Raw genomic sequence first — 27,797 nt, 5'->3', positions numbered from 1 at the left:
CGGGCTTTTTGCGCAGGCAAACAAACGGAAAACATTTTTTTAAATACATTTTATTTACAATTTTTTAATAATTCATTTTTTCATAAAAACAAAATCTTTGAAATTTACTTGCCTGCAAACGATGGTAAAGTTAGGAGTTTGCCATTTAAAAATGGCTTTATTGGATAACAGTTTTATTTAAAATTTAAAAATGTGTGTTTATAACAAAACTTTGTAAATAAAATATAGAATAAATATGTTTGTACTGTAGCAGACACAAATAGACCCCTTTTCTTCTCGCGCATTCGCTTCCTCTGAGTGAGTGATGCGGCCTTAAACTGTCCAATCTGAGGACTTGCACATGAATACGAATTAACCCCTAGACACCAGACAGCTTCCGGTCCCAGAAGAAAACTCTCGCTCTTACGCTACCAGCCTTCGACGGTGCTAGATGTCTGTTCGCTTCGCTGCCCCTACTAAAGGTATTGACGACAGCCACTGGCTGTAACTACCTCGTAAGGCAGTGGAGACCCGACTCTACTTTCTTCCTTCCTTTCTTTCTAAAGTACGTCCCCTTGTTAAGTTGAAGAAGTTGTTTGTCATTTGTTCATAGAATTGTGTTATTTTATTTTATTAGGGAAATTCCCTAAAGTACTATGAGCAAATAAAAAAAATTTAAAGATACATAATTTGATTTACAAATGTTTTTACAACTTTTTATATAAAAATAAAAACAAACTTTGCTATTTAGGTACTGGTCTTATTATAAAAACGGTTTTATATATTCTTTTTAACGTGTATCGATAATATTGAGTAGAAATGACTTGGGGGTGCTGCTGCACTGTTTCACAGCTCCAGGCACGAGCCGCCACTGGAAATTACATTACCAGATCATTCATCCTCAAGCCCAAATATCAGATGACGTGATATTGTATCTATATACAATGCCTCCCCACGGGACAGAGTTAGACACCAGGGTCGTTTTTTAACGTGGAGAAAAGGTACAAAAATAAAAAATTGTCTCAGTCGTGAAGGATTTCTCCTCCACTGACAGAGAACAAGAAATTGAAGTTGAGCATCTGAAGAACAGATACTACACTTTGATCTTGGCAAAAAAGAAAAGATGACGTGATATTGTAAACAAACAGACGAAATTTGATGACCGCCAAGCAAAGAGGCGACTAAATATGAATGTTTAACAAAAAAAAAAAAAAAAAAAAAAAAAAAACGTTGTTTATCAAAATATTTATACGTACACAAATGTGGCTTGGTTACCATTTTCATGGAGTTAACACGTAGTTGATGTCCACAGGTTGATTATCAGGTTAAAACTCTTCAAGAATAACACACTTTTTCTCCGGAAAAAATACTCCTCTCGTTTCTAGCAAGAATCTCCAAAAGTGATACTAAAAAGGCCTTATTTATTCCGAGGATTGGCTTTATTTTAGTTTCGGTCCTTATTTAGAATTAAACTACAAACAAAAAAAAAATGTTTATGATCTACGTATCTATCACAGAACGGAAATATCATATTCTAAAAATCAAATAGTTTTTATCTTTATATATATATATATATATATATATATATATATATATATATATATATATATATATATATATATATATATATATATAAAATCATTTTTAAACGAGTTACAGCAATTAATGTGAAATCAGTGGTATCATAAGGCTGATCTCACAAGATTATTGTATTATTACTACCCTTGTTCCTTGTTTGTTTGTTTTTTTAGATGACGACGCGAGACAGTCCCTTTTTGCTTACTCATAAATTTAATTTTCTTAGTTAAAATAAAACTACTTGATCAATTTACATAATTTTTTGGAATATGACATCTTCAGATTTTTCTGTATTTTTGTTTTCTTTAATTAGGTTGAATTATAAGATTTATCAGTAAACGATAGTACAGATATATTAGTAAACGATAGTGCAGATATTTTGAACTTAGATATACGATTTTAGATCAAAGTGTAATAACTGTCCCATCAGTTTTTCTCTCTTTCTTTTTATTTTTTTTTGCTTGAGTTCACCCCGACGTAAAGAGTTACTATGAATTTGGAGTCATGTCTATCCTTTCTCCAATAAATTACTTTTTTTAAATGTTCTTCCTACATTTATTTTCTGAATTTTTTTAGATGAGGGTTGATTATTCATATTATTTGGATCCTTCGGACTACTTTTCTCATTTTGAGTGTTATTTTTACAACATTTCAGTTGATGTAACCTCCAACCTTCTTCAGGTGTATCCGCAAGGAGACATGGCATAGTGGATAAAGTACTTGGTAAAATTCTGTTGTAAAAGTTACACTCTTTGGAAGGATGAAGGTTCAATCCTCAGTGCGGGTGACACTCAAAAATACAACTGGGAATTAGTTAGGACTTCTACTCAAGATTCCCAAGTTCAACAGAAAGATTCCCGAGTTCAACAGAAAGATTCCCGAGTTCAACAGAAAGATTCCCAAGCTTGCCAAGATACACCTGAAGAAGCTTGGAGGTTAAATCAATTAAAACATTATAAAAATAACGTTAGGGTTTGTGTTCCTTGAATGGAAGCGCTGGTTGAGTTTGAATAAAATAAATACGTATTAGATACGTTTGAAGCCAAAACAGCGCATTATTACAAAATAAACAGATATTTATTTTGTTTGAAATTTATAAATATATTTCGAAGATACACTTCATCATCAGTATGTCTTTCTTTTTTTTTTATTCCTTTTTTGCCATGTTGTTGTTGGAGCATAGAATCTGTAGAAGTCCGTTTGTTGTTTTTACGGTAGTCTTTTCAAATGTCAGAAGATGAGAATATTAGTCCAAAGAATCCAAATAATATATTCTTTTTACAATAAATTATTTTTCAAAACATTCGCCCAGTTTTCTAAACTAATCCTAAACCTAACTGGCAGCCATTCGGACTTAAGGTTAGTGGTAAAAAAATATACAGGGTGACCAAAAAAAAAAAAACGGGCCCAACTCTAATTAGGCCCCGTTTCTTAGTGTTTTGTCTGAATTAAATGAAACTTTGGTCATAACTAGTTTATTATATTCAACACATCACATCAAAACACTAGGCTCTTTGGCCTTTTTTTCTTCGTTGACTGTAAAATGCTCAGAAAAACAATTGAATGTCCTGTTTTTTTTGGGAGGGGGTTAACCCTGTATATAGATAAATAGATATAGATATATATAGACGAAACATGTGCCAATGGATAATTGTACATCTGAAAGAAAATATTTCCTAAATAACTTTTATTCCATACAATATGATCATCTAATTTTCTGTTTTATTGGCATAAAAGAAGAACTGGAGGAAAATATGATACAAGCATTTTATGACCGATGTTGCTCAGGAGTCTGTAATAGCTATTTGATTGACCTTTATTTTCTTTTGTATTAGGTTGTCCCAAAAGTTTGTAAACACTTGCAAAAAAAGTGAAATTTTACTTGCCAAGTAATAACAAAAAAATTAATTCTCAAAATAAAGATCATAATTTTCCAAGACTTTCTGCCATCGATATGCAAGCTTTCGGCTCTGGTCAACATACCATTTAGCCAGCTTTGAATCAAAGAATTCTTGACGTGCTTCCTCGATTCAATCTTGTTTTGGAACCAACGATGTCTCTTGCCTTTTTTGAAACAATCACGTGTCTCAATTGTGCTGAACCAGATAGACCCATTTCTCATCCAATGTTACAATACGCTTCTAAAAACACTCGTCCAATGGATTGCTGAGCAATTGACGGCAATTTTAACTTGTCTGGTGGCTTGTGCTTCAGTAAGTTTGTGCGTATCTTGACATGGCTTCTTGTGAATAAAATCAAGTTGCTTCAAGTGTCTGTGAATTGTCCATTTGCCAACTCCAAGCTCATCAGCCAATTCTCAATTCATACCCCTTCCCTGTTGAGGTCTCTAAATGCCAGAAAACCTTCTACTCTAATAGTGTTTTGTTTTTTTTACACAGTGATCACCACTTATCAAGGCCCGGAAGCCACTCAGGGATAAAGGTTATTGCAAGTACATTACGTTAGTGTGGAGATTTGATGAAGTGTTTACTTAAGGGGGCGGTTCATTAGGAATTTGTTAACATTGGACTTGAAGACATCCAAGTTGTAGTCCAGTGGGAAGCAGGCAGACGGAACAGAGTTCCACAGGCGTGTAGTTTCCCTCAGATTGCTAGACTTCAGAATTTCCTCCTTATTTTTTGCTTCCCTGCCTATACTAAAGTGCAGATATTTAAATGTAATGTGAACAAACATTTTATTGCTTAACTCTCCACAGTCCTCTGCTAGAAACAATCCCAACATTTCAAGTGGTGAGACGCCTTGTTTGCGGTGAAAAAGAATAAAGCATTGGCCGATTAGAACATTTCTACATGTGCATAGCTTTTCTTGTTTCCACTCAAAGCTTATTTCTTGCCTAATATAAAGTACTTGTCGAAATGCCAGTGTAGATAAATGATGCAGATTTTCTTTGTTCTCCTCCTGCCATTACTGGTGAGACGGAGGCCTAAAGACCGAGATCGAAGACCTAGGCTCAATTCCCTTTAGGTCCCCCAACAAAAGGAGGGTGGACCTGTAAATTCCCCCTTGTCTGTTCGTCCATTCGTCTGTCTCCACTTTTCTCAATAACTACACCTTGGATTTTTTGAAATTTTGCACAAACATTAAACATGATATGAGTAAAAACAAGTAACAGAACCGATTTCCCAAGAAAATTCCCGTTGTCCCCCCCCCCCCCAGGGGTGCCTTCCGGATTAAAATGGCTAAAACTGACACTTTTGTGCTTATTTAAAAAAAATCGATGCCTTGGATTTTTATAAAACTTTCTGAAAACTTTTTATATAATTTTGTTTGTTTATACTTTGTGATAACTCTTGGGTGTGCCCTAGTGGTTCTTTTAGGTCTAATAAAAACACTCCATTTTTGGGACTATTTTACCATATTTGTCCAAAATTTTCTGTGATGTCTATTTAGCAGTTTTTCATGGTGCTGAACTCAAATTTAAATATGTTAAGGCCTTGGGGACCTTTGTGGCTAAATGGGAGTGAGGGTGTAACTAATGGACTTAGTCATTTCTTTTTTTGCATGGTGCAGAACTCGAATTTACATATGTTAAAGCCTAAACTGCATCATTTGTTTATTTTCACCAGGATTTGACGTCCCCTGGGGACTTTGGAGACTAAATTCAGGTAAATGCTTCATTTAGTCATTTTTTTATGCCTCATTTGCTGTGCACTCATGGAGGACCACGTATGCTTCACTTGTTTCTAATACATGCCTGCCGAACTAACTTGCCTTGTTTTTTTATATTCTTATGTTCTCGCCTTGCTAACTCCTTTTGGTTCCTATTCTACTGAATGAAACTGTTAAATATATAATATCTTCAATAAAATTTTCATTGAAGAAAAGAAATTTTTTTTATACATACATACTGGTCTTTTACATGCTTTCTGCTTCTTTCCATCGTCGCCATTTCATCTAGTGGTTGCTATAGTTTTTTTTTTGTAAAGTAAGAGGACATAAGGAGACGTTTGCTGAGTTTTCTAAAGTTTTTTCTTTGGACAGAACTAACCTAAGAGAGGGTAAAAGACTAATGTTCTCTTAACTAATTATTTACTTCTTAACTTTCTAACTCAGTTGAAATGATTGACGCACACAGACAGACACATCAAAGTAACATCTGCCCAAGATTATAAAGTTTGCTACATTATTCATGGTGTCTCATTAGCACGGCTTCCACAGACTGATTTGAAAATCTCTGTTTCTCTCAGAAAAAAAAACAAACAAAAAAAACGTGATGTCATTCGTCATATCACTCAGTTTTGTCTCTGGCGTTTGATCTGCTGCTCCTGTCTCAACTTGACATCACTCATCTCTATGAACAATTCTGTTTTATAGATCTGGGTTTTCATTATGCACTCAGTTTGACCCACATCAAAATTCACACTAGCTAATTTAATCACTACCTATGTAGGGCCCTCCATATGTAACAAATAAAGTTGATTTAATTGCAGAGAAGATGTTGGTATTTTTACATGGAACTCTAGTGACTCTTTCCGTATTCTTTATCTTAGAAGAATCTAGTAATATATCCAAAAATTATGAAAATTCATAGAGTAAAACAACTGCTATTGTGTTTTTAGTAAAAAAAAAAAAAATCTTTCGATATTGTCTACACATGTTGTACACCACTATGATGTAATCTCAAATATGCTTTCTGAGTTATGCCCCCTGTTTCTGCAATCTTCACGGTCTACGCTGAAACATCTGCGAAAAATGCAATTTTCCCCAATTTTCCATAAAAATTACTTTTAACTATAGATAACTTTCTACTCAATGAATTTTCGTCATTTTGGGATATATTACTATTTTCGATATGACGATTCAGCAAGTAATATTGCTTTTGTTTAAAATTACATACTTTGAAAATCGACACACACACACATACACACACATATATATATATATATATATAACTATTTAATTTACTCATAAAATTAATATACGAAAGTATAGATTTATGTGTAAACTTTAAGTATTTACTTCAAAAGTGCTCAATACATAGGTAGAGCTAGTTAGTAATTTATAAAATATATATGGCGATTAAGAAATATCAGTGTAGCTTAATTTCCATATATATTTTATAAATTACTATATATATATATATATATATATATATATATATATATATATATATATATATAACTTGAGTTCCTTTAGTATAATCGAAACTGAAACCAAAACTTATGAAGAATTCTTGATAAATTTATTTAAAAAAAGAAAAAATAGATTGCTGGAGTGCCATCAGCTATAATCGAAACCGAAACCAAAACTTATGGAGAATTCTTGGTAAAATTATTAGAAGAAATGGAAGTCCATAATAATTAAACGACAGTCACTCGGATGTAAGAGTGACACACAAAATAAATAAATAACGCAGTGAATTTTTTTTCATGTACAGATGGGCATATTGCATAAAAAAGATGCTGCCAAATGTTTTAGATGAGGAAAACGTGTATTTAGGTCTATATTGGATTCTGTGTGTGTAAATTGGTAATTGAAAATACAAACACGAACAAAAAATTTCGGTACAAGGTCAACTCAAAAATGGGGAAGAATGGGGGTCTTTGGTCATCTTTGTCATTTCAGAACTAAATAAGAAGTTTCTCTTAGCTAGCACCCTCTTTCACCATAATACCGCCTCCACCATTTTGTACTGGGAACGTCCTACTTAGAACCTAATAGTTTAAAACATTTTTTATTGATGTGTAAAAACAAAAAAGATACTACACTTTGATTCTGGCCCGAAGACCAAGAATCTCTCTCTTCCCCCTCTACCGTATAATTAAGCATACATACACGCCTCTATCTTATTCTCACTTTTAGTCAGGAAGTTTTCGTGTCACTACCCATAATACATCCTCTCCGTTCATTAAAACGTCAACAGGAAACCTTGTTCCATATTATTACTCCGAATAACTTCTCTGAGTTTCTTATTCAATTTCTTCACTTCTTCCTTGATCCGTGAAACGTGAGGTGGTTGAAAATATCTTTTCTGAATAAAATGACCTACGGATTTCTTCATGAGAAAGCTGAATGATAAGTGTATAGGCTTGTATGCTGCTTGAAGAAGAAGTAAGAGTAAGAAGTAACTATTGCGGTTCTAATAAGATGCATGGCAATCGAACTGGCTAATTGTGTTTGAGGTTAACAGGCTACACATGTAAGCAAAGAGTAAATATACAAATGGAAGCATAGGAAAAATTAATTAGTCAGGTGTTTACCTGTGTGAAAATGTGCTTGGATCGGCGTAGATGAAGGCTGCAAAACTGTTGAACTCGTAATTTATCAATAATGATAACATGATAAATTTTTTCGTCTAATTTTGACATCATTTCGTTTTATCTTTAACCGTTCAGTAAATAGCAAAAACTGATAATCCTGTATTCCAAGAAACTCAAATGGACAACCAATAGGAGTGACAGGATTTTTATTAGGATATAATTAGTATTTTAAGAACGGAAAAAAAAAATAATAACGTGAAATATATCTATGTAAGAAACAAATACGGATGGTGTTCAGGCCAAAATTGTGATGAATGTTAAGAAATTCCTGGATATGATGGAGATTGTAGGATGAAATAATAATTAGAGAGAAACAAATTGCTATCACCGTAAATTTAAACGTAGTTCTGATTGTGATGCTCCTATGAATTATGTAATATTTTATTCTAACAGATGAATGCAACTACAAATATGCACAAAACTTACGTAAGATAGTCACTAGTAGTTTGATTATAATGAATTCATATGTGGCGTCTGCGGTTGCAAACCTACAACGGTTATTTATGGAAAGGAAAAAATTGCACCTGTTTTATTACGCATAGCAGAGATAAAGATAAAAGAATATTGAATAATTATTTCACAACAATTTTAATTTAAATTAGCGCTTCATATATTGTCTGAGGAGGATACGAGTTATTTTTTTTTAAGTTACAAGTATTTTTAATAGTTTCATTCAGAGATTCGTTCATTTGTTTAATATGTGTATTTGTTTAATATACAAACTGTTCCAAAAGTCTTATACCCATTTCTAATCCTCATATCTGCTTAACTATGAATGGTAGTAAGATGGAAGTGGTGCTTCATGAAAAAGGGCTGTCCCCTTTCCATGTAAATAAGAAGAATATTATATATATTATTCCTTAATTGGAATTCATTTTTGAGATGAGCATTATATATATTAATTTATTTTTATTTCGGACTATTATTCTCATCTTTATTAGTTGTTGTTTTCATCTTTATTGGTTGTTGTTTTTCACGACGTTTCGGCCAACTATTCCTCTATTATCACCTGATGAAGGCCAGAGGAATAGTTGGCCGAAACATCGTGAAAAACAACAACCAATAAAGATGAAAACAACATCTAATAAAGATGAGAATAATAGTCCGAAATAAAAATAAATTAATATAAGAAGAACATTCGATAAATTAAAATGAGATTAGGATAAGCCTAGGATCGAACCTTGTAAGCAAGGTTAAGAAATGGAATGTTAGAAATTAAGTCTATTGTTAATTCTTTTAGTACTCTGAATATTAAATATATCAGTAAAAGAATGAAGAATGCAAATTAAATTATATTGTTTAAAAATAGGTTAGATTAGAATTGAGCATTCTTTTCTCTGCCGGGGGGGGGGGGGACAAACATATGTAAAGCCACGTGAAATTGGTCACGTTTGAAAAACACACTTCTGACGTCATAGACAAAGGGAGATTCTCAATATAGGATCTAAGAGTTAGTTAGTCAAGAGAGTTAACTTGAGAGTTTACTCGAGAGTTGAGAGTCAGTCAGTTGGTCAGTTGGTCCCTTGGAAGGGAAGGGAGAACATTTAGTATTTTGCATGAACAGTTGGCAGAGATAGTGGAAATTTTCTGTTTCTATGTCTATCCTTGTAGCCATGTCACTAGTAAGGGTGCTGGAGGTAAACGTTTTATCTGGGCTGACGTTATCCACCTGATAGTCAGGGACCCGAACCTTGGATTAACCACTAAGGAGGCTGTCCTATCAGCAGGTGCCAAGTACTGGAGCTGCTGTATTGCCATTTGGTGAATGGATTCTGGACCATGCAGTAGCTTCTGGTGAGGCCTCTCGATGCCATATTAGTGGGTAATTGTAACGGCTTTACCTTATCATGTTCTACAAAAAAAAAAAAAATCCTTCGTTTCTTTTTCTCTCTTAGTTTCCCCTCTCTGTCCTGCTCTAAGTAAATCTAACGACCTAGTCCACAAATTCCAAAATTCCATCATGAAAAGTTTAAAAAAAAAATACACGATTAAACCCGGTTCTCCAACTTCCAACGTAGATCCCTACTACTATGTCTCCTTCTCCAACATCAGGGGTCTACATTCTAACCTTTCAGAGGTTGAAACACAATTACAGGAGACTAAACCAGACCTTTTATTTTTAAGCGAAACTGACATTGGACAGACTATTTCCCTAGAAGAGTTTGCAATTAAAGGATACTCTTACTTAACTTCTAAATCTGACCCCCAAGATCGCCATGGGCGTGGAATATGTGCCTATATTAAAGATGGCTTTCCATGTGGTAGGAACATCTCCAGAGAAGATCCTAACTGACCCTATATGTGCTTCCGGGTTGCTTTAGCTCACACTACTGCATTTATATTTACTCTCTATCACCCCCACAACAGTGGAGTTACTATCTTTAAAAGCATAGATGAGAAAATTGACCACGCCCTATCTGCTTATCCTTCAGCTAACATTCACGTATGTGGAGACTTCAATGTTCACAACGTCGAATGGTTGACCCACTCAAACTAAACCGATGATGAGGGGAGGTTCTGTCATGATTTCTCCATTGCTTACGACCTCACTCAGATTGTTCACAAACCTACCCGTATGCCCGACAATGACGGCCAGTATGCAAGTCTACTAGACTTTTTTCTCACAACTTGCTCTGAACTATGTTCAATTTCTGTTCTGTCTCCTCTTGGATCTTCCAACCACTCTATTGTATCAATTAGCATAAAAATGAAATGTAATAAGTCCCCAGATGTACCTCTCCATCGTACAGTATATCGATACACTAAGACTGACTGGGATAGCTTCCGTATATTTATATCGGATCTACCTCTGCGTTCCATGTTTAAAAAAGATGTGTCCTCTATAGTATCAGACCTGACGGAATGGTTAATTGTAGGTATAGACCGCTTCATACCCTCAAAAAAATTCCAGCAAAAACCTAACAGCCAGCCATGGTTCTCTCCAGAATGTGCTGCTGCCATTGCGCACAGAAATCACTTTTTCCACTTCTTCAAACGTAATAGATGTATGGAAACTAAAGGCGCTTTCAGAACTGCCAGCAACCATTGTAAGCAAGTAATAAAGAATGCAAGAGAGTTGTATGCTCAATCCGTTAAGTCCAAAGTAGCTGAGCAGCGGCTTGGTTCCCACCAGTTTTGGCAAATAGCAAACAGAATCTTGAACAGAAGCGTGTGCTTTATCCCAACTATCATCAATGGACCTGAGGTAATCTCGTCAGCATCAGACAAAGCCAAACTCTTTGCCAAGAACTTTGCAGCTAATTCTACCCTTTGCGACCAAGGCCGCCAACCCCCAATATTTTCTCTTGTATCAGAAAACACGCTATGTGATATACATATATCTGTACGTGATGTTGCCAAGCTAATCAAAAACCTTGAATCCAATAAAACAACTGGCCCTGACGGTATTCCAATTATAGTACTTAAAAAACTTCAACCAGAACTAGCGCCCATCCTTACAAAACTGTTTAAACGTTGTCTTAAGGAGAATAGTTTCCCATCTCCCTGGAAAATCTCACCAGTTTGCCCTATATTTAAGAATTCAGGCGATCGACCATCCCCCTCTCAGTACAGGCCAATAAGTCTCCTGTGCCTCATGAGTAAGTTGTTGGAATCTGTGTTAAATACAGAAGTAATCAACCATCTCAACAAAAATAACCTTCTTAGTAACACTCAATATGGTTTCCGTTCTGCTGGATCTACAGTAGATGTGCTTACAGTTATATCTCATAGGATTAGCAAATCTCTCGACGGAGGCAACCTTTCTTGGGCAATTGCTCTTGACATATCTAAAGCCTTTGATAGGGTATGGCATAAAGGTTTACTTCACAAGATCTCTAGCTATGGTATAGCTGGAAATGTCTTCTCAATTATTAAATTTCTTTCTGATAGGTTCATAAGAGTAGTAGTTGAGGGGAAAAAATCAGAAGCTTACAGTATTAATGCTGGTGTCCCTCAGGGGTCCATCCTGGGCCCAACTCTTTTCTTGATCTACATTAATGATCTTCCAAATCACATCCTTACATCATTTGTAGACATTTATGCTGATGACACTACCATTTATGGTAGCACATCTAAGACAGTAAACGACTAAGTTCTCTCTGATTCTCTCTTCTCTGATCTTGAGCACATGGTACAATGGGGAAAGGAGTGGCTGGTTACTTTTAATGCATCTAAAACCAAGCTTCTCTCTTTACATCATCAACATTCTGATCCACATCTGGCATCAATTGAAATGAATGGTTCTCGTCTTCAGGAGGCCTCAAGTTTTGACAAGCTTCTGGGCTTGACAATTACTCCTGATCTTAAATGGAACACGTACATCAAATTTGTTGCCAGGGCCGCTGGAAAAATGGTGGGATCTTTCTATCGATCCAGTAGATATCTCACTGCTGATGCAATTCTCTATCTATATAAGAGCCAGGTATGTCCAAGGATGGAATACTGTTGCCACATCTGGGCAAGAGCAGCTAGAAAGAACTTGTCCTGCCTTGATAGAGTTCAAAATAGACTTCGTAGCCTCGTAAGAGATGTCCTTTTCTCTTCCCTGCAGCCTCTATCTCACAGAAGAGATGTTGCGAGCTTGTCTCTGATGTATCGTTATTTTCATGGAAAGTGTTCGACTGAGCTTCAGACTATGGTCCCCCCTCGCCAAACTTTCACAAGAAACACTCGTCTAGCTGAAAACACTATCAATAATTCCCCCCACTCTTTATCTGTGCCTAAACCTAAACGTAGATTCCATGAACAAAGCTTCTTTCTTAGAACAGCACGCCTGTGGAATTGTCTTTCGTTTTCCTGCTTTCCAGCTGACTACAATATGGTTGTCTTCAAGTCAAACAAGTTCTTGATGAGCCGTTCCATATAAGTTAACAAATTTACCGAATTTTCATTACTAATGAAATTTTCCAATTTCTACTATACACTCTTTAACCCTTATCCTTGAGTGGCCTCTTGGCCTTGATAATGTGATGATGCCTGTGTAAAAAAAAAGACTATGTAGATCCAAATTTGAATTGCTGACGTCACCAACCGGCCGATTAGATGAATAAAGAAGTCATCATTTATGTTGTAACTGTTGTCTTGTGTCATCCTTCATCACGAACGAAAGGCAATTGTGTTTATCATCTTATAATGAACATTGTAAACCCTTCCAAGTTTTGTGTCCCATCTCTCCCATCACAAGTAATGTCTATAAATGCCTTCTCTCCTCTGTGTTAAGAACTGTGCATCATATCACCCTCTCCTCGGTGTGTGTTAAGAAGAACAATCCCCTGTCTGATATATAAATGTCTTCCCCTCAGCAATTGCCACAGTCGTCGTCATGATGCAATAAATATAAATGTCATTATCATTCCAATATCGGTTTTATAAGAACGGTTATATATGAACACCCCAAGAAGCATATAAGAACTGGTATGAATGTCTCCCTCATCATCGTTATATATGTACCGCAATATGAACTTCACGTCATCTTTAAATATATACCCCTGCTATTCAACAGTGGTGCCATTTTAAAGCTAAATGAATGAAGTTTTTTTTATAAGGCGATTGATTTTTCTTTCTTTCTTTTTTTCTTTTTCAGATCCAATAATGGTGTTCACTCAACCAGAAAAGGTGTTTTGTGTGCTTAAATTTACAAAAACTAAATCATGGACACTTTCGTAAAATAGATTTCACACCCTGCAATTTTTTTGTGGGGATTTGTGAAACGACTAGTCTATGTGCCTCCCATTCCAAGAGACGTAGATGAGTTGAAGATTAAAATAACAGAAGCTGTTGCAACCATTGACAACGCAATGTTGAGACGCGTTTGGCAAGAATTGGACTATCGCTTGATGTATGTCGTGTGACCAATGGGGCTCACATTGAAAATCTTTGAAGATTCCATGAAAAAAACTCGAGATTACAAGCTTTCTGAATATATCAGATGTCTTTTTATATCCTTAAAAGTTCTTGAGATATTCAATGTCAAAATGTGCCCAAGACTTTTGGAACACTCTGTATAATAAAAACAGTGGATAACTCCATTTTAATAAAAGTTAAATAAAATATTCTATTTTATTTTAAAATGTATTTTAACTCTAAAAAACATTACAAAGAAAAGAAAGTTGTGACTACTTTTTTAATATAACAATATTTATAAAATGCAACAACTATTAAAACATGAGTCAACTATTAAATCGTATCCCGGTTCATGTATTCGAATGTCGCATTTTTCATTTCCCAAATGGCGTTATTTTTTTCGGCCATGTTAATATTTCGGCATTCAACCTACGATTGTCAAGATCTCTTTTATATTTATAAAAAAAATATTGGAATGCCATTTTCTTTCATTCAGCATACGTTCGTCATTTCTTTCTTTCTAAAATATTCTGCGTTTCTTTATGTCGAATAAAACCTCAAATATTTAGCAAGAGAGATCCTTTTGTAACAATCCATTACACTATCTACTTGTTTTTCATATATTTTAATTGTGTGTGTTTTCATATTCTAATGTCGGCCAGTTTTCTGTTTTAACTTAGCTTTGTATTGGATTAAAGAACGGTTTTAACATAAGTTTAAAAAGAAAAAAGAAAAACTTCTTCTTCTTCTTCTTCTTCTTCTTCTTCTTCTTCAGATGAGTAGAAGAGTCACTTATCTGCCTTTGGTAACATATTTTTTGTATATTCATTTTTACTATTGTTTTTCTTTTTGTTGTTGTTTGTTTTGTTTTATTTTTTTTTCATCCATTTTTGGTCTTGCCGACTCCTGTTAAAAATCCCCGAACTATAAAATATTTTAAACTAGCAGGGCCCATAGAAACTGCACAGAATTAGAAATATATTTAATCAACAAATATGTTTCGATAAAGCTGATGTTTCTGGATAACGACATGAAAATAGTGCCTGACCCAAATGAGATAAATTAATAAATACTCAGAACATAATATTGTGCTGCATAGTTCAATACAAATAATAATGTCACATTGTAAAAGGCCATCTTTAATTTATTCCTTCAGACAGACAACGTTTTTCCCCCTCGTTTCTTCAAATGTTCCCTTTTTTACATAATGTTTTGTTGACTTCTTTGTTTAGTGAAGAATTGCTACACATCGAAATTACCCCGAGTTTCTTTCTTACATTATGACAAAAATGATCATATATTATTATAATGATATTTGAAAACGAGGCTACATCAAAGAGCGGTCACTCTCATATCCTTGACACTTGATTAAAAACTCGAAATCACTATATTGATATGAAATAACATTTATTTACGTGTTAGAAAAATATTAATTGAGATCGTTCTAACGTAAGTGTTTTCTTGTAATGAGTGTTCATTATGCAGGATTGGCTAAATGAAGATTTCGTGAGAATAGCATGGAATTTAAAATTACTGCTTTTAATGAACAGACTGTCACACATGGCTTTCAATTAATGCGATTATTTTCTGAGAGAAAAACAGTCATTAAAGCATATAAATAAAATGTGTGTGTTTTCATCACATAAGAAAACAGTAGTTCAAAAAAACATTTGTTTAAAAGGAGAATTAATTCTCATTCGATGTGGTAATTTCCCATGATGAGAATTAAGATTCATGTGGGTGGCGCACAAATTCAAGACAGGGGGATTTTAACGCCTCCCAGTAGCGGAGTTTCATTGACATCCAGTCTTGGGGAAGACAAGAGAAAAACTAGAATAAACTGATTTGATTTTCGTAGCAAATCCTTATATAACGATGTTCTCGAACGTTCCAGTCTGTTGAATCACTACGTATGGAAACGTAACATAGTTCCTTTGTTCGATATGTGCGGGTTGGCAAATCGCAACATTATGGGCTTACGCGTTTTGAGACTCATAGGCGTTGAAATGGTGATTGCTACGAAAATGTACTTGCTGTTCCGGCAGTATATAGCCGTTACTACTAATGAATCAGCTAATAAATCCCCCGTGTATTCACAAGAACTCTAAAAATATTTACAAGCCTTCTGTTTTTCTTTATTGCTGTAAACTTCCATTTTAAACAAATATAAAACATCTCTTTTGTGAATAATTGCCTTCTGAACTCATTATTTGGTTTTGTTCATCGGACAACATGTCTCTCGTATCCTAACATTTGATTATAAACCCTGTAAACCCTTTTCAATGAAAATATTTCTCTGGACCCGGCTCATCCTTAAAACACATCGTTCAATAAATTAAAAGCACCAAAATGTACGGATTAACTAAGGAAGGAAAAGCAGAGTATCTTCTATATATATAAAAGCGAAAATGTATGTATGTATGTATGTGTGTTCGCTTTTTCTGTATGTCTACAAAAGGCTTTTTTCAGAGAAGCGGTCGGTCGCTTCACAACATTTAAAAACTTTTTATATCACATATAAATCGTAATATCTCACAGTTAACAACGAAGCTCGCCTGCCTATTCAATTTTCTCGATTTCGGGAAGATAAATATTCAACATTTGTCGCTCGCCGCATGTGGGTTAGTCTTTTTCCTATAACATCTTGGGAAAATAAAAATTTTAAAAAAGCGTTCCGTAGTAAATGAATACTATCCCGCAGTCAAACTTGACGTCATTAACTCATTAAAACGGGCACCTGCCAAATCCAAGTAATTAAATAAATTCAAACGTGTTTCCGTTAGCATCTCGCGGTGGGGCAATGGTTAACGGCGCACTTTTTTATTTTTTTTTTCACACTTTAATTAATTTACAACTTTGCCTCAAGGGTTCGATCCTCATACTTACTTTTTTTTAACCCCCACCCCCACCCCCGGAGTTTCCACACACACCTCCAAACACCCGGGCCACGCCAGGTACCCTTCGCTAGTTATATAAATAAAGGACTGTGGATTATTTCCCTTGATGATATATTATGAATTTAGAGTTATCTCCCTTCGTGTCTTCTTGTTTCTTATCGTCAGTTACATCGTTTGTTTGTTTCTGAAAAGGCTATATCTTATTCATCTGCTTGAAAATGTTGTTTCTGTTTCGGAAGGTCATTTACTTTGAATTGATGAGTCTGATTATATTCTCTGTTACTAAGCGTCTTCTTCTGGTGTAAGAGAACGCTGATAAGATGATAAAGATATTTTTGTTCCAATTCAAAATGTCTCATGTAGCACTTAGGTCACCAGCGTTGTAAATCTAAGAGAGATAACTAGCATTGACTAAAATACAATTTGTCATTGTTCCAAGGGATACAACTTTCTTTTACTAAGAGATTCGTTTATTTTTTTTATTTCATAATTTAGGACGCTAATCATGCTGTCAGTAAGTTTACACGAGCGGTTTTACAAAAACATACTTTTATGTTTTTCGTTCTTTTTTTGGAAGGGGGGTATTCAATTGTAAAACTTGTATAGTTTTTAACACGTGCTTCACCGGTTTAAACCGTTTTTCCATGAGTAACACGCCGGCATTAACCGAGCAGAAGCACCGTTTAATATTTCACAAACATTCTTTTTACATTGGATGGGGGCAGTTGAGGGAGGGAGTGTTGTGGCGGTTGTGATTCTCTCTGATTCTCTCTCCTCTGATTTTAATCATGCGGTGCAAAGGGGAAAGAGGTGGCTGGTTAATTTTAATGCATGTAAAACCAAACTTCTATCTTTCAATCATCAACGCTCTGATCACCGTCTGACATCAATTGAAATGAATGGTTATCGTCTTGGTAAGGCTCCGTTTTTTTTTTATAAGCTTCTAGGTTTGACCTTTACTCTTGATCTGAAATCGAACACGTACATCAAGTCCGTTGCCAATGCTGCTGAAAAAATGGTGGGATCGTTCTATTGCTCCAGGAGATATCTAACTGTTGATTCAATTCTCTATCTGTATGACGTACAAGTGTGTCCCAACAGAAAACAAAAAAAAAAAAGTTGTAACTTCGCACCAATGCACAAATGCCAATTACATTATTTAAAATTATTTATCGTTGGATTTTATTATAATTGCATACATGATGTGTGAGAGACGCAATGTACTGTTGGTCTCATGACACATCTATTTTAAACTTTCGTTTATTTATTGTGTCCGTTTGTTCGTTCAATTCAGAGGGTTTGTTTATTTGTTTATTTGTTTGTTTGCATTTTCGTTTGTTTCTGTATTGCTTTCGTTGTTGAGTTTAAGGTGCTGTCACGTCTGTTGATGATAACAAGTTGACTTACACTCCCGGTACCAATTGGGCTGTAGTTGCTGACCCACATCCACTACCATATTAAGGCAATGTATATGAACAGAAAAAAGTGGCTGGAATTCAGATGTAGGTCATTAGCCCGTCCTATGTCAAGAATTAACAATAATGTACTATTTATAATAGCATTCTTAACATTGGGAGGATCTCTGTTAACTACTCTCTATGTGCCCTTTATGAAGAAATGCTCATAGAAAAAAAATTTAAAAGAATCGTTTTGGAATCGGAAATTGAATTCAAATTTTTCCAATTCTGGTATCAAATCCAATACTTCAAAAAATTTTGATTTTTCTGATTCTCAATCCAATTCCGATTAATATCGTCCCAACAATTGAAAGACACCGGTCATCACTCAATAGCCATGAGGAATGTTTTAATTATTAACCACGAGACAAAAATACTAAATTCTCAAGTACCTTATATCGTAAAAACCAAAAGATGGGATAGATAAACTTAAAAAAGGAATATAAAAAAGGGAAGTAAAAAAGAAGTGGTTTATTATTTTCAAAAACTTTAATTATCCTCTCCCCGCTCATAACCCCCACCCATGTTACATTCTAACTTTGTAAACGGAAGAAAATGGTTTTGTTTTAGATATCAGTTCTCAACAATAATTCTTGGCCTGAAGACGTAATTCACAACGCGGGTGATTACAGAAACATGTATGCACATATGTAGCCATCAATGTTTGTATAAATAAATTATATATATATATATATATATATATATATATATATATATATATATATATATATATATAAGAGCAAATAGTTAATAAAACATGTTAAAAACACTTTGAAAAAGAGTTAAAACATATTTAATCTGAAAAGGAAACACTTAATAAGTGGATAGTCCTTAATCCGCGGAGTTTCGAATAAATACTTTCCTTCTCATCAGAGAGTAGGAATTAGTAAAATGCGGGATCGGATTTTGCATACAAAAGTATTTGATGAAACTCCAAGTAAGTCAAAGATCTTACTTGATAACAAAAAGTGAAGCACAGGGAATATGGTGAAGAAAAAAGTAATTTCACGTGAATGGTACAATTATGGTGAAAGGTAAATTATCCAATGACGGTAAAATCCAAAAATATAAATCCAAGAAAGTTAATTGAATTTCCATTTGCACAAGTAAAATCCAAGGAAATCACGTAATTAGAAGATGGTCCAAAATAATCCAAAAGTCCAAAATCCATGGAATAATTCACAAATATATACAAGGAAAAGTAGAAAAAATTCCGATAATATTAATAAAAAAAAAAAAGATATGTGTTAAACACGGCTGCCGCGACAAAGTGTAATTAAGAAAAATCAGTGAAGAAGAAGAGAAAAAAAATTAAATGGTGATAGAATTAAATATAAAATAGAAAAGCAAATGTCAAAATGGCCCAGTCCAAATAACCCAGAAAAAATGACGTTAAAAGGCAGGAAAAATATAGGGCAAAAATAGGTCAACTGAAAAGTACAGGTTATTACTTAAGAAAATGTCAGCAAGAGTTGTTAAAAGACACTAAATGGAAAAAATAAATAAATAAAAAATAAATAATAAATAAAAAATAAAATATAAAATAAAATAAATTAAGGAGAAAGGATGGCCGGTATCTGCAAATTCCGGACAAAGCAAGTAAGTACGTAAGTAAATGCATATAGTAAAATATAAGTAAATATACATACATGATATGAATGGATGGGTAGATTGATATATTAGAGAGATAGGAATATTTAAAGACTAAAACAGAAATTGCAGATAAAAAAACCGGCCAAGCAAAGAAGAAATAAAGAATTAAAATAAAGGATTATTAAGTTATAAAGTATCAAGTAAAAAGTATGTAGAAAAAACGATAATAAGAAAAATTATATATCTATCTGAAAGGTTAAAGTAATAACTATGTAATTTAAAAATTACCATAATTAAATTTGGACTTATGTTTACAGAAAGAGATCAGTTCGGTTTTAGAATTTATTATATTGTTACTTTGAGGGGAAGTAATTATAGTTATAGCTTCGGTTGTGCAAAAGCGACATGACTTAGAGCCCGGAGCATAAGACTAAACTTTTTTATGATAGTCCATTTGATTGAGAAGGGGGTATTATTAGAGTTAAGTTTTTTAATTAAAGTGGTTAGAGAAGTTCCTTGATTATTATTAGAATTAAAAGAAGAAATGTGGTTTGATATTCTTTTCTTAATTAATGTTGAAGTAGTGCCGATATATGTATGTACTTTATTAAAAGCTCGAGGTCAGATATTAATATCAATTTGCTGATTTGTATTAGTTAAAAAGTTTGAATTTTGTTCATAGTGTTCAACAAAGGGTGGGACAATGATTGTACGAGGACTATTTCGGAAGGGATAATGAGTGTTGTTAGTGTTAGGATGGCTGTTAGGAGAAATATTATTATTCTCATTATTATTATTATTATTATTATTATTATTATTATTGCTAGTTGTATGATTGTAGATGGAGGGGCTGCTCGAGTGGTACATTGGATTAGTAACTTTATCAGATGGAGGATGGGAAGAAGGATAACTTGAAGACGAAATATTAGTGTCTGTTATGGGAGAATTGCGTGGGAGCTCAGTAATTGTGCGTGAATATATAACATCTTTATGGATGCAATCATTATTGAGTGGGCAAAGATGTTAGTTATTACAATTATATATATAGTTAGTTTTGGGTTTAATTGGGAAAGGGATTTTTGGGCTGATTTAATTTTTTTGTTATTAAATATTAAGATTATTTGTGCTAAATTAGGCATTGTTAAATAAGAAATCCTGATTGAGTTTTTATTGAAAAGAGAACTATATCTCTGTGGGTATTTGAAAGAGTTTGTACAATTTTGAAGAATTCCTTAGGTATATTAGTTTTGACATTTACGCTAAATGGAGGATTAAACCAAATATTTTTCTTTCTCCTGATGCGACTGGGTGGGTTAGAGGTATTACGATTAGTATTTTGGTTTGGATTATATATGTAAGCTGGTTCATTGTTATTGATAGCGGCAGATCTTGTTATTTGAACTGGTTTCTTACGAGTTATACTGTGTGTGATTACAGATTTAAGGCGGCCTTCAGGAGGAGCAAAATGGTTGTATTTAATCTTTTCCTTGTGTCCTGAGTTCCTTAAGACATTATTGAAAAAAGTAGCATTTTGATTAAAAGTTTTTTTTTTATCAGCAGAAAGAGCAGAAATTCTTCTAGAGACGGATGGTACTATAGATTTTATAATTGAGTTTGGATGGTTAGAAGATTTATGGACGTATAAAAGCGTAAAGTTGGGTTTATGATAGGGGCTATGAGTTTCGGTGTTAATATTAAGTGTAACATCTAGAAAATTTGAAGTTTTTTTGTTTGGTTCGATAATTATATAAAGGCCAAAGTTATTAAAGAAGTTATGTAAGTTTTTAATTGTTTTGTTGTACTCTCTTGGCCTGGCTGTTGTAGTAAAAAGGGCATCGTCTCTATAAAGACTCCCTTGGATATGTTTAAAGTTGTATTTAAGTTCTTTCAGTAAGAAGAGTCCCACTAAATCGGTAACTTCTTCAAAGTCAGAAGCACCCATCAAGATGTCAAAATTATCAGGGTGTCCTTTCTAGTCCAAAACTTATTGTTAAATTGTATAAGGGACTTTCTCGCTAGGAGAATTAATTTAATTTCTAAATAAGTTAAGTCAGAATTTCTTTTAGCAAAAATTAGAGACATATTTAAAAGGATCAGAGAAATAGATTGATAATAATTTTGGATGCCAAAGTTTATGAAGTTAAGGAGGTGTTTATTTTTAAAGGAGACAAACCAATTAATTATGGAATCTGAATTTAGCCAAAGAGGGAAACTTACTTTTTCTTTAATAGAAGGGATGATTCTATCTAAGATATTTTTGCTTACATCACCTAAGTCAGTGTTAGATGGGCAGATCAATCTGATGGAGGGGTTCTCATAAAAATTAGGTTTATGATCTTTGAGGGTTAATCTAGGAGTACCCGAAGAAATTATTTCAGTGAAGTTATGAATGTTCATAGAAGTCAGTAAAAGTTTAGCTTCAGAATTAATGGAATCTAAAGTCTTAGGAGGGCCTATTTTATAAGATTTATTAAGTTCTTTATACAAAAGTCTTTTATATGTAGGATAGTCAAGTTTATAATAATTTTTTGTCTTATCAGCAGGGACGAATATATGTTTATTCTTTTTAACTTTTTCGGCAAAATTATTTATTTTTCGAGTAACCGGATTATAATGGTGTTTTTGTTTCTTAAATTTAATTTTTTGGACTAAATTTAACATGGAATTCTCAACCTCCTCAAGGTAAGGGTTGTATTTGGGGTGGGCAGTGGTTTTTAATCCGTAAAATTTGGCAGCAATTCTTTCGATTTTCTTTTGTTCTCTATGAGAGTTGATAGGGAGTTCATTTGTTAAGATTTCTGGGTGAGGTTGGTCTTCAGAGGAAATAGGCGCTTAAAGTTTATTTTAATGCTTAAGTCATGGTGATAAGCCTTTTTTAGGAAAGTGTTCAAAGCGAGAAAAAATTTGTGGATATATTCTTGTTCAGTAGGAATAGGGATATTTTTGGCAGACAGAGGAATATATATATATATATATCATTTAAACACTACCGTGTTTTAATATGTGGTTAAGCGGCAGTTTTAGTCATTTAGAACTGCTTTAAAGCTTCACCGCTCACTCATTTTTCGACCAAATTTTAAACAATTACTACAGTTTATAGATCACCTTCTCAGCTATGTGGTAAAAAAAATTTAATGTTCGTCCAGTAAATCAAAAGTTATGATGAATTTTCTGGTGTTCAAAATCGTAAAAATATGTAAGGAGGTGAGCGACGCCTGTTATGATTGGTTTCCATAGCAACCATGTCACTTCAGCGACTACTGTTGCTACTAATTCACCGCTGTCGAGAAAAGTAACAAGTGAAAGAGAGAGAATCAAAGGATGAAAGGGAGATGATTTGGGGGATTTTACTGAAAGCAGAGGAGTGCCGTACATTGTTATTACATATGTGTATGTTATGTTTATCGGGGCATAAAAATAAGACTGAAATTAAACAAAGAACAAGTGAATTTATTGGAAACCTGAAAAAATCATGGATTGCAATAGGAAAATGCGAGTATAAAAAGTAATATGGTTAAGCTTGAACATGGAAAAGTAAAGGACTAGTTGTTAAAACTGAAAAAGAAAAGGACAAGATATTATAGTAAAAAATATAATAAATTTATAACGTAAAATATTGCAGCATTAAGAATTTTTTTAAATTCATTTTATAACATTATATAATCAATTCTTAATGCTGCAATATTTTAATTTATAAATTTATTATATTTTTTTATTAGAATATCTTGTCCTTTGCTTTTCCAGTTTTAACACCTTTTCCTTTACTTTTCCATGTTTAAGCTTAACCATGTTACTTTTTATGCTCGCATTTTTCTATTGTAATATATATATATATATATATATATATATATATATATATATATATATATATATATATATATATATATATATATAGTCTAAAGAAGCTTTGAGTAAAAAAATATCAAAATAAAAATAAACAATGCAGTTTAAATACTCAGTAAAAAAATACATTTAACCTATCGCAGATTTAGCCTATATATATATATATATATATATATATATATATATATATAAACAATTATATATGTATATATATAAACAATTATATATATATATATAAACAATTATATATGTATATATATATAAACAATTATATATATATATATAAACAATTATATATGTATATATATATAAACATATATATATATATAAACAATTATATATGTATATATATATAAACAATTATATATATATATATAATTATATATATATATATATATATATATATATATATATATATATATATATATATATAATTGATTATTTTCCTCATGAAATTGTCGTCAACGTATGCCGACGCGACATTTCTGTTTACATGAATTTAGGATGCTACTAAATCAACAACGTACATCATCACAAGTGACGCCACATTTAGACCGAATCACAACAGTGTAAGGCAGAACCGCTTATCCTCGAAAGTGACCATTTGAAGTGGCTTGTTAATGTCGATTTGCAAATAAGTATATCTGTTATATATTGCGATCCTACGCCAGCAAGTAGAGATTATATTAACTAGTATGAATATCAGCAAGAGTTACTCATAATAGACTTCATAGCCTCGTAGATGTCCTTTTCTTCTCCCTGCAACCTCTATCTCACAGAAGAGATGTTGCGAGTTTGTCTCTGCTTTATCGTTATTTTCATGACAAGTGCTCGACTGAGCTTCAATCTATGGTCCCCCCCTCACCAAACTTTCCCAGGAAACACTCGTTTAGCTGAAAACACTATCAATAATCCCCCCTCACTTTTTATCTGTGCCTAAACCTAAACGTAGATTCCATGAACAAAGCTTCTTTCTTAGAACTGAACGCCTGTGGAATTGTCTTCCGTTTTCCTGCTTTCCAGCTGACCACAATCTGATTATCCTCAAGTCCAATGTAAACAAGTTCCATTTGAGTTAACAAATTTATCGAATTTCCATTACTAACGATTACTATATTGTCCAATTGACCACCGTATGCTCTTAACCCTTATCCTCGAGTGGCCTCTTGGCTCTGATAAGTGGTTATGCCTATGTAAAAAAAAAATAAATGTCAGGATAACCTGAAATTATATATATAAGTGAGGCGAGAGCTCAAAAATCAACTCCCTAGACAAAACGCATTAGAAAATCAGGTGTCGACTAATATTACAGAGAAATTACATCACGTGTTTGGAAGAGGGGACAAAAGAGAATTTCTAAATAGTCGGCGCCGGGAGGCGACACAGGTGCCATGTGTCTGAATATGTGGAAAGAATCTGAATGAATGTAATCTCAGTCCTTAAGTAGAAGAACAAGTAAGAAGGAATTAATTTTAGCCTCTTTTAGTTTCTCTTCCTTGTGAACAAACTTTCCCTCTCCAATAAAACCTTTGAACGCCAACTGTATTGTTCCATTGTATTTCCATGCACGGATTTTATTCACTTGAACTAAACAGAAGATCAACAACCACTAGGCAATGCAACTATACAAGGAACGGCCTGCATTGAGACCAGCGACCGTGCATGTATGTAGAAAAGACTTCATTACTTGATTTGCTTTCTAGATCGATCACTGGCAAAAGCCCATAAGTGCAGCGAATTTGTGCTTTGTGAAAAGACTCTGTGCGAACCGTTTGTTCAAGTCTGATTGTTTAAACATGTGTTATAAAATGTTGCATACCGCACATTTAAGAGCAACACATTGATTTCTTGTTTGCGCCTTTCTCTAAGTTTCTGCATGCATACTTTTACATTGACAATGAAAACCTCATCAAATCTAAATAAAATGGTACCGTACTTGCGCCAAATCCGGGGGTAATTGCGCTAACTAAAAAAAAAAAAATGCTCTTTATATGCGTGGATGCCAAAGGAGCACTTTTAGCTAGTTGCCGCAATTATCCCAAAGTAAGGTAGTTAATATTAAAAAAAAAATCAATGGTATGGTTCTTTTGTGCTCATTAACAAAGAATAACAGTGTTTTGCTTGTGATTTTGTCGTAGCATTGAAATTATTCTTTAAAAAAATAAAAAAAGGACGAATATTGCGACTTTTAGAAACAATAGAAACGAAAGATTCATGTATTTATATGAAGATTACAAAACTCCTCCAACTCACCTTCGAATCGCCTGGGTATGTAGCCGTCTGTCGTTAACATGGCGCCGAAGTCGTCCTTTCGCAAAAAGCACAGCGATGAACTCATTTCTGAAACAGATAAAAGTCATTAAAAGAATCCATTCTAAAAACTATTCTTTATTTTCTATTTAATATTTTATAATAATTATAATCATTTTAATCTTATAATATAAAAACAATTAATAAAAATAATTAATATTACAATATAATTAATTTGTATTATAATATAAGCTACACACTGACTGTTTTTTCATATGGGTAATTTATGTTACGTATTCAAGAGTCAACAAACCAGAAAATCTCTATATCAGCTAAGAAACTGGAACAACAACAAACTGTGTACCCATACGAAAAACTTTTTCCATTGTGCTAATTTGAGCCACAGTAACGCGTTGCATGGTACAGCTAGTATATATATATATATATATATATATATATATATATATATATATATATATATATATATATATATATATATATATAATAGTAAATATATATATAGTATATATATATATGATATATATACATATATATATATATATATATATATATACACACACATATATATAGTCATCCACATACAGTACTGTTTCGCAGCTCATCAGTGCGGATAGACAGGCAACTACCTCAAGCCAGGATTGAAACCCGACCGTCTGTACGTATGTAACCATTAAGCTATTGGCGGCTGCTGAACGAGTAGTGAGTTTAACGATGTTTTGACATCGTCCGAAATACCTTCACTTGATTTGTTTACACAAAGAGCGTCGCTTATATGCTAATGGTAATTCGTGTATCACTTCTATATATATACACATATATATATATGTATACATATATATATATATGTGTGTGTATATATATATATATATATATATATATATATATATATATATATATATATATATATATATATACTAGCAGTTCCGCCCGGCTTTGCTCGGGCCCTATATACTGTCCATAAGGTTATGTGCATATGTATATATTAAAAAGTGTGAATATGTAAAGTAATGTATTTCTGTATAATAGTCTTCCTTAATTACCATAGAGAAAAGACAGAGAGACATTTACACTTTTATAGATGTAGATAGATAGATAGATAGATAGATAGATAGATTGGATGCAATATATAATAATGATTAAAAAAAAAAAAAGACTCATGCGCCACCATTGAGAATCGAAACCAAAACGTTCAGCTCACGATTTATTTTGCCTCTGCCATAAATGACTGGGCTATGAAAACATGTTTACTGCAAGGCTAAAAATTAAAACATGAACCAATATTAACTATATTATGCATTCGTAATGGCGGCATTCGACCTTCACCTGGCAAATTTCATTTTTTTTTTAATTTTCACACTTTTGCACGGATTTTTCCAGGCTAAAACCCAAATATAAAGTTTTGCATGGATTCAAACATCTTATATATGAAATTTTATGTCCGTAGACCAAAAACTCTAGGAGGAGTTTGGTAGGCAAAATCTGTGCAACAAAAATATATACGTATATATAAATATATATGGAAACAATTTTGTGTTTCCTGTAAACGTTTTACGCAAATATTACGCAAGTATAAATCATGTAGAATATCTGCATGAATATAATTACACGTAATAGTTAAATAAAGATGATCACCCCATAAGAAAACCGAAAAAAACTAATAGGAAATTAATTAAAATGAATGTTTAAAAGAATCTTTTACAGATGGATGCAATTCCACAACCCATATATAAGAAAATTGTATTTTCTTTTTAAATAAGTAGAAAAGGGTTTTTTTAATATGAATATCAATACACCCAAAAGAAAAACGAATTTATAGGAATATAGATAGATAGATATATTGACGAATTCACACGAGCATGAAATGCGGAATATTCTGTGTAGCTTAATTACCATATATATTTTCATAACTTACGATATATATATGTGTGTGTGTGTGTGTTCGTTCATTATAGACTCAAAAACGGCTGGGCCGATTTTTATAAAATTTCACACAAAGGTACTTGGTGTGCCTGGCAGTGTTTTAGGGTAGGTTTTGCATCGAAATGTTTTCTACA

The 27,797-nt window shown here is 33.2% G+C and overlaps 1 protein-coding gene across 4 annotated transcripts in view; it reads right to left on the bottom strand.

The window, feature by feature from the left end:
- LOC145248163 (E3 ubiquitin-protein ligase XIAP-like) overlaps nucleotides 1-27,797 on the bottom strand; it is a 163,577-nt gene that overhangs the window by 114,829 nt on the left and 20,951 nt on the right. For 3 of the 4 annotated variants that reach the window (XM_080109999.1, XM_080110001.1, XM_080109998.1), the window contains exon 2: nucleotides 25,726-25,812. In XM_080109999.1, coding sequence (XP_079966125.1) covers nucleotides 25,726-25,810 — 85 coding nt within the window. In that variant the 5' untranslated portion in view covers nucleotides 25,811-25,812. Of the gene's footprint in view, nucleotides 1-1,235; nucleotides 1,385-25,725; nucleotides 25,813-27,797 lie in introns of those variants that run through there. The other variant, XM_080110000.1, reaches the window with a different exon arrangement.

Source organism: Euprymna scolopes, chromosome 26 (genome assembly GCF_053919585.1).
Source record: "Euprymna scolopes isolate OS-2025 chromosome 26, ASM5391958v1, whole genome shotgun sequence".
NCBI lineage: Eukaryota > Metazoa > Mollusca > Cephalopoda > Sepiida > Sepiolidae > Euprymna > Euprymna scolopes.
This window is presented reverse-complemented; position numbering and strand designations above follow the sequence as displayed.